General features: G+C 47.1%; 1 protein-coding gene across 1 annotated transcript; it reads left to right on the top strand.

Annotated features, from left to right (window-relative positions):
* The first annotated feature begins 6,358 nt into the window (after nt 1–6,358).
* Nucleotides 6,359–7,453, top strand: LOC146796119 (zinc finger MYM-type protein 1-like). The gene has a single exon (XM_085631261.1). It carries the CDS (start codon nt 6,359–6,361, stop codon nt 7,451–7,453), a length of 1,095 nt encoding a protein of 364 aa, XP_085487387.1.
* Nucleotides 7,454–9,072: the final 1,619 nt, after the last annotated feature.

The following is a 9,072-nucleotide window of genomic DNA, read 5'->3' as shown; positions in this document are numbered from 1 at the left end:
ATCGTGCGGACGGCGAGTGGAGTTGATTTGAGGTGATCTCACCACCTCTAATGGTCACCCCCCTCTCCCCCCGTTTCACCATACTGCCACGAGCAGTGGGGGGCCCCGCCACGTTTGCGCGTCTCGGGACTTGGTACCGCTGGGGGTGGCTTCAGTCGGCCTTGGGGTAGGTTGACCAACTGGCATTGGTGCAAATTCAGGACGGTGAGTGTAAAAATTCAGGACAAAGGGTCAAAATTCAGGACACAAATTCAGGACAGGAGGTCAAAATTCAGGACATAACTTCAGGACAATAGGTATGTTTTACAGACACATCAGAGGAGGTCACGCAATAGTATATAAGTAAGCCCAGCCATATCCAAACGTATTCAACCATTTGCAAACCTATCCATCATGTATCCTTCCATCTATCATTTCACTCATCCATCCTTTCACTCATCCATCATCCATCCATCCTTTCACCCTATCCATCTGTACACTCATCCATCCACTCTTCTACCCATCCATTCACTCATCCATCCAGCCATTTACCCTTTCACCCATCCTTTCACTTACTCATCCATTCACCCAGTCACTCATCCTTCCACCCATCCACCCTTTCAGTCATCCATCCATCCATCCTCCCTTTCTCTCTTCATCTACCCTTTCACTTAGCCATCCTTCCTTCCATCCATCCACCCACCCATCCATCTACTCGTCCACTCATGAATCCATCCATTGACCCTATCACTCATCCATCCTTTCTTTCATCCATCTATCCTTTCACTCCTTCACTCATCTATTCATCCTTTTGTCCATCTACCCTCCCTTTCACTCACTCATCCATCCTTACATCCGCCTTTCACTCCTCCCTCCATCCATTCACCCTTGCACTTATCAATTCATCAATTCATCATTTCACTCACTCATCATCTACCTTTTCACTCATCCATCCTTTCACTCATCCATCCACCCTTTTACCCATCCAGCTACCCTTCCACCCATACATCCAGCTATTTACCTTTTCTCTCATCCATCCTTCCACTTACTCATCAATCCATCCATCCTCTGCCATTAGCCATCTATTCAATCTTTCATTCATCTATTCACCCTTTCACTAATTCATCCAGCCATCCAGCCATCCCTTCACTTACTCACTCGCTCACCTTTTCATATTAATTTTGAGCTGAGCCTTTTTGAGAAGAGGCCCATCAAGAACGTCACCCTCGCTGCAGGAGCCTTTCCAGGACTGGGACAGGATCCACCAGGGGGGGGGGGGGGGGGTCAGGAGCCATCACATGCAGGGGGGACAGGAGCCACCACATGGGGGGGGCAGGAGCCATCACAGGAGGGGGAACAGAATCCACCAGAGTGGGCATGCAATATTCTAGTATCATCTTGGTCTCTTCCAGGGTGGGGTAGGGCTCCTCACTCCCTCCTGGGCAAGACAACGAGAAGACAGGTTCTCTTTCCAAAATGTTAGTTTTGCCATCCCCCACTGTGATGTACAGTACTTAAAGGAGAAACGCCAAGAGAACTGACTTAACTGATTGTCCTCCATACTTTGTTAATCAGTGTGGGTGCGATTGTGCCATTTCTTTATTTTATTACATTATAGACTGCATGTTTGAAGAACCGATGTTTGCTTACAATTTAGTGACAGTAATTAAGCTCTGTGAAGAGAACCACGTGCTGCCTCGGTGTAATCAGGGCCGGTTCTAGGATGTTTGGGGCCCTGGGCAGAAAGGGAATGTGTGAGGCCCCTCTAAATTGCAGAGACATGAGGCATTCAGGGCTGTTTGCATCTGAATAGATGCCCCTGCTCCTGAAGCTGCAGCCCCTCCCACCTTCAAACACCTCCTAACAGCTCATCAAGGGCGGAAGGTGTGAGGGTTGCCACCCGCTGTGCTTCTCCAATGCTGCCGGGTATCTGAGCTTTGGTGCTGCATCGGAGTCTGTTACACCCAACCTAACAGCATCGGAGTCAAGAACGGAGGTGGGTGGAAGCTGTGCTGGCTTTAGGGGGTGCGACCGGTGCCCGGTTAAAATTACGGACAAATGGCGTCCGTTAAAGAATCCTTCACGGACAACGGACAGACGGACGAAATTACGGACTCTCTGTGAAAATCACGGACGGTTGGTCACCCTACCTTGGGGCGGGGGGGTCCAACTCCCGGCCGCATTCCGTGGCGGCATTCCCTGCTGCCTCGCTCGGTCCCCTGTAAATCCTCGGTTGGTCGGGCTGTGGGTTGCGCCCACCATGCTGGCCTTGGCCCGGGTAGAACCGTGTCCCTGGAAATTCAGAGGCCTGCGGGGTGTGCCCGCGGTCGGGGCAGTGTTGAGGGATTGTGAAAGCGGTAGGTTGGGGGAGGTTCTGGATCCGCGGCTGCCGGCCTTGCCCCAAACGAAGGAGTTGCCGTCTAGCTCCTTGTGAGGGGATGCAGCAGTGGTGGACCACATGCCACACATGTAGCAGGCCCTTCGTGCAGCCTGCTTAGTATAGTGGGAAGAGCGTCAGTTTGGTAACCAGAAGGTCCAGAGTTCGAATCTCTAGTAGGGCTCTACCAGGTGCAAATCCCTGCCCAGCGCCCCATGATGTCCACATGTAACTTCACCCCTGGGTGAGGCCTCGCACGGGCCGTGTAGCAGGCGGGTGGCTCGGGTCTGTGTACACGCCGTCATCGGGAGCCACGCCGGCTCTATTTTTAGGGCGGCCGCTCAGCACTGGTGGCCCGTTGCGGCTACGGCGGCCTTTAATTTATTTAGAGACAGTGACTGTCACTAAATAAATTATTAAGTTCGTCGCGGCCGCAACGGCGCGCGCGGCCGGGCGGCCCAGTTGTTAAAAAGTTCAAGCAGCGCGCTGCGCACTGCGCGCACCTGACCAGCTGACCTACTTGTTTGTAGTGCGCCAGTGCGTTAGCGCCTGCTGCAGTGCTGCCGCCTTGCCATCATGACGTCGGTTCGGCAAGACTAGAGCCAAGACTTCGTATTGTTGGTCCCATCATGATTCCAGCCTGCCCTAGGGCCGTCAATCTTGGAGAGCGCGCGCCAGCGCTACCAATGACGGCCCTGGGCTACATTTTTGCCCGGCCCTCGCGAGAGAACGTAGCGGTGATGCGTCACGCGCTTCACCACTACGCACTCTCGCGAGGACCCAATTGTGGCCTGGGGCAGTCGCTCTGCTGCGTGGATAATTCGTTTTCTGTGCAGCACAGGTCGGAGAAAATAAGTTGTTTATTCCTACCTAATCACCTTTCCTGACCCCTGCAGCTGCTTATCACATCAGGCTGTGACACAAAGTTCGACTAATCGAGTAGTAGGTAAGAGAATGTGTTACTATTTTTTTTTCTTTTAAAAATATGTGCAGGCCCAGCAGGACACATACTTCGTGTGCGCTTCATTTAAACAGTTTTTATCCTTCTCATGGCCGATGCAGGACACAATATGACAACGCAATTCAGAATGCCCAGATAACGCTGGTGATTAATGATCCTGCTGGAGAGCAATCATTTGTCTGTTGGTAGTTTTTAAGTGCAGATGAACTGTATTTTATGTGGATAGCTCAGTGGGTTACTGCCTTTGTCACAGAGATCCTTGTGTTACTTGCAGTTCAGAAGTTACAATCCTAACATAGGACAGTGACCAATGAACTGTCATCAAAGAGCTGCATACAAACATGAATGGTATAGTTTTTTTGTTTTGTGATATAGTTAGAACTTCCTCAGTCTTTCATCATTCTAATGTTGCTAAAATGAGTATGTTTGAGCAGAGATACATTTTTATCAGTAAAGCTGTCCCCCATGGAATACTCTTTTAAATCCTAAGGTTGTGTTTCCCCAGACCAAACCCTCTCAAAATATACTGCCCACCAGTATGGAAGACGTGATTCCTACACCTTGTAATCCTCATTGGCTTATGTGACATTCCCTGTAGACTGATTTATATACTTGTATGATTCATTGTCTCTGTATAATGTGTTCGTGGTGTAAAGTGCTGACACACTACACTGATATGAGTAGCGCTAAACAACAAATGCATATGAGAGAGGGGCTATGGAGCGATGAGGGGCACTGGTGGAGGGTGGCAGTGAGGGAATCTGAGGAGGAGGTAGTTGGGGGGGCTGTGGAGCGATGAGGGGCACTGGTGGAGGGTGACTGCAGGGCTCGAGTCGGGGTACCAGGCGGGTGGAAGGTGTCCCCTCACTTTATTTTAACGGGAGCTCGATTACTGGAGCAAATGGAGCCACACATTTACTCTTTGGCCTCTCTGGGGCGAGATCGGAGCTCATTCAGAACGCTGCTCATGCGCTGGCTTCTCTGATGCAATGGCATCTAAGGGGTGAGCGAGGGGAGGCAATGAGTCTGATGGTGCTAGCCACTTTCGTGACATTACTTCCTGTTGTGACGTCAGCGTCCCCCCAATTCTTTTTTTAGGACTTGTGCCCTGGGTGACAGTGAGGGAATCCGAGGAAGAGGTCATGGTGTGGAGGGGGAGCTAGGGTGAGATGAGGAGCACTGGTGGAGGGTGGTAGTTAGGGAGTCTGAGGAGAAGGTCATGAGGGGGAGAGGATGCAGAGAGATAAGGGGCACTGGTGGATGGTGGCAGTGAGGGAGTCCAAGGAGGAGGTCATGAGGGGGAGGGGCTATGGGGAGATGAGGGGCACTTGTGGCGTGCGGCAGTGAGGGAATCTGAGGAGGAGGTCACTAGGGGGGCCATGGAGGGATGAGGGGCACTGTTGGAAGGTGGTAGTAAAGGTATTTACGGAGAAAGAGGTTATTAGTGTGGCGCCAAAAAAGACTTTCGCATCAGCGCTAAAGCCGGCCCTGTCATGGCCTTTCTGTTTTTGTTTATTTAATTAGCAGTCGGGTCATAAGGGCTACTATGGAACATACTTTAAAGTGCTGCTAATTATATTTACTGCTATATTCAATGTTTTAAGTTTGAAGGTGATTTTACTAATGTTTTTACCGGGAAAAAGCAAAGTGGAGCCCGATGGTGCCTGATATGGGGCTGGGGCCCAAGGTCAGCTGTGAGATAAGGTGCACTGGAGAGAGGAGTAGTGGATAATCAAGCCTGTAAGGGAGAGCGTTGCCGAGTCCGGGGTCAGGTGGAGGTAGTAATGAAGAGGGATCCTCCATGAAGGCTCAAACAGATGGATCCTGAGTAGTATCACTTGCCTGATACTCCAACCTCATAAACATCCTCTTCCCATCAAAGGAACATTACATGGAAAAAACACTTTTTGTGAGTGATAATATTTAGAAAGAGATTTGGAAAAGAGTGAGTTTTACTGGTCCTTATAAGACTAAGAAGAGATAAAGGAGGGCCCTGAAGCAGGCCTGCCCAGACATATATGCGACAAATCGAGCCCGCAGTGGCCCACCTAAATGCACCCTTGGCCCACCCAAATAAAAATTCCTGGAGCCGGGCCTGATGTGTGGCAAGAATATTTGTGCATGTTTGTTGTGTGGCATTGCTCTGTGGTGGAGACTGTTTTTAAGCTGCCTCATCTGGAGGCATCAGACTGGGCCTCAGTGGGTTTTTCCTGCTTGCTACAATGCATGCTAGTATTTTACAATGAACATTTATGTGCGATGGGGATAGTGATATGTATGGTAAGGGTTGAATGGCCACACAGTGTTAAAGATCCTCAACCCTTTACGTTCAAAGAATGGGTGAGCACAGCTCTAAACGGTTTGAAGCTGAAAGCATGGCTCTCCACAGAGAAGAGGCATGGGGTTTCAGAAAGCATTCCATAAGCGATCAATGACTGGGTGTATAATAATGTTAACAGACAAATCTTGTAGTTCCAGCATCTGAGCAGTACTTCCAAAATTAAGACCCATTACACACATTAAAATCCCACTCCACATTGAGGAAGAATGTAACAGCTTGGACCCAGGGGCTTAGTAGATCCTCGACCATTTACATTCAAACAATGGATGTCTGAAGCTGACAGCATGGCACTCCACAGAGCAGCCCTGCCCTGGCACTGCCTCCCAGCCTGTGTCTCTCTCGGCAGTGGCTCCCTTCCCGTGCCCTGGGTAGACTTGGGGGTAGGTCACAGGCTCAGTCCACAGGACAGGCGGCTCTCAGCTTCCCACCATTGGCTGCACAAGAACAAGTTGAAAACGAAGTAAAGAAGTGGAGGGAGATACTTTCAAGATTGTTGGATATTATTAGATTCCTAGCTAAACAAAATTTGGCTTTACGGGGTCACCGAGAAGGATTTCATTGCAAGACTGATGATGAACCTGAATCAACAGGAAATAGAGGACATTTTCTAGAATTAGTTCATTTGTTGGCGAAATACGATCCAGTGCTACGTGAGCATTCTTTAAGAATTAAGCTGGGAAAAAAGTATGCTAAATCCTATATGTCGCCTACTATCCAGAATGAGTTTATAGAACTTTTGGGAGAAAAGTATTTTTCTATGATATTCAACAGCACCCCTGATATTTCTCATAAGGATCAGACGAGCCAAGCTTTACGCTATGTTATGATCAATGGAAATAAAGTGATGGTTGTGGAATCATCTGTCGATTTCATTGAAACAAAGGGTAAAACCGCTGAGAATATTTCAAACATGATTTTGAAGAATTTAGAAAGCAACGGAATCGATATTCAAAATTGTAGAGGACAAGCATATGATAACGCTGCTGTGATGGCTGGTCAACATACTGGCATTCAAAGACGCATCAGGAAAATTAATGGAAAAGCAGAATTTGTCGCATGCACAAACCACTCGCTGAATTTGGCTGGTTTACATGCAGCTTCTGTTGCTGTGAATTCTGTTACCTTTTTTGGAACTGTGGAGCGTTTGTTCGTGTTTTTTTCTTCCTCGACCCATCGCTGGGATATTCTGACTTCAGTCACTGGCCAAAGTGTCAAGCGTGTAATAGAAACTCGGTGGAGTGCACGGGGAGATGCTGTGAGTGTTGTAAAAAAAAAATACTCAAAAATCTTAAGTGCTGTAGAACGTTTGACTGGTGAAGAAGAAAATAGAGTTACCAGGTCAGATGCTGGTGTGCTGCTTGTTGCTTTACAATCTTTTTCCTTCCTGTGCTTTCTTGGCCTGTGGGAATCCATCCTTGTAGAAATTAACGACACTCAGGTCTACCTCCAAACCAAAGGATTGAATATACAACAATGTGACATAAAACTCAATGCTTTAAAAGCATTTCTAACTGAAAATAGGTGTGAATTAGTTAACAATTCAGTAGCTTACGCCAAAGAAATTTGTGATGATCTTGGGATAGTCATGGATCGTCGGTGTAGAAAGAAGAAACTAATGGCAGGTGAAGAATCACGAGATGCTGAATTGTCATACGAAACTGAGTTGAGGAGAGAAATGTTTTCTTCACTGGACAGAGTGATCCAAGAAATCACCACAAGATTTCAACAACTTCATGTTCTTGCTGAAAAATATGCTTTCCTTACTCCATCGATGATAAATACGAATGTCAACTAAATAATTATCATGATGACATTAATGAGGAAGAGTTCCTTGTTGAGAGAAAAAGACTTCAGAGTTTTTTTTCTGTTGCTGCTACGCAACACGAAACAGAGACCTGGAAGGACAGTCCCCTTGAACTTTTGCAGTTTATTCTAAAATACAGTCTTGAGACCTCCGTTCCAAATATTGTAATACTACTGCGAATTTTCCTCACAATTGCTGTAAGTGTTGCTGGTTGTGAGAGGTGTTTTTCTAAATTAAAATTGATTAAGAATTACCTAAGATCTACAATGAGTGCCTTACATTTAAGAAATCTTGCCATACTGTCTATAGAACAGCAACTGAGTGATGAAGTAGACTTCGACGATGTCATCGATGATTTTGCCAATAGAAAAGCAAGAAAAATAACATTTTAGAATGTTGGATTTAAGTTTTACTTGAAAAATAAACATAGTGTTTTCATTTACTTTTCTATACATCATTTTGAATTTTTGTTGTATTTTTGGTGTGTATAAAGAGGGGCTGCTAACTAAAACAATATTTTTTTATATTATTACAAGACCAAATAATAAAGTCATATTAACCTTAGTGTTGTTTTCAGTGAATTTACTATAATCAATTCATGTCTGTCTCCCTCCCCCCTCACCCTTCTTGTGCAGGGGGCCCTCCCACCATGTTTGGGGTACAGATTCTGAGGTGGGCATGCGGGACCCCAGGCCTCTCATCTGGGAAGAGGCCAGAGCGGTCTTTGGCACCGAACGACAGGTTATTGATAAAGATCTGATTGACTGTCCTAATCCTCTTCAGTTAACTGGTCGATGGCCCCTCCACTCCCCTCCCTTCACACACCAGGGGCTGAAGGTAAACTCCACCCGGCAGTGTGCAAGCCTTGCCATTCCGTACTTGACACATTATTATGATTTTACTGTTCTTGTAGACTTTTAACACTGTTGGTTACCATGAAAGTAATGTGAAAACAAAATCGCAGAAACATTTAATATTTGTTTCTTCTGAATATTCAAGGAGTGCCGCAGCGCCGGAACAGTTTGTCCCGGGTCTTGGATAGAGTTGAACAAGTTCCCATGGCCCCCACAACTGTGTTTAAGGATTGTGATCATAATGTGTCGCTACTCCCTGTATTTTAGCTTTGGGCCCCCAGGCAGGCTGTGCACCATGTGTGTGCTGAGGCTGCTGTGAAGGAGAGATGCACTATTACAAGCTGGTTTTGGGTACCAAGAGCACCCGTCTTTTCATTCCCAGGGAGTTGGTTGCTGCTGTTTGGAAGTAATGACAGGGAGCGACCCCTGGTTGTTGCCTTTGGGCCACCAGAGTGGGCTTTGTATCTGGTCTGTGTTGGCAAGGTGGAGCTGACTGACCCCTTTATGCTGCGTTTAGTTTTAAGGGCACACAGTGAGTCATTCCCTGTGAAAAATTAATTTGCTGTTTTTGAAAGATAAAGAATCACAGGCTTCGACACTGTTAAGTTGGTTTTGGGTCCCCAGAGCACATCACGTTCGTGCAGGTCCCCACTGCTTTAATGGGGGGACCATGATGTAGGTCATTTAATGTCAGCTGTAGATGAAGGTTACATGAACAGTGTCATGTGTGTGCATGTTTGCATTGTGTTGAGGGGA

This window comes from Triturus cristatus, chromosome 10, assembly GCF_964204655.1.
Source record: "Triturus cristatus chromosome 10, aTriCri1.1, whole genome shotgun sequence".
NCBI classification, from domain to species: domain Eukaryota; kingdom Metazoa; phylum Chordata; class Amphibia; order Caudata; family Salamandridae; genus Triturus; species Triturus cristatus.
This window is presented reverse-complemented; position numbering and strand designations above follow the sequence as displayed.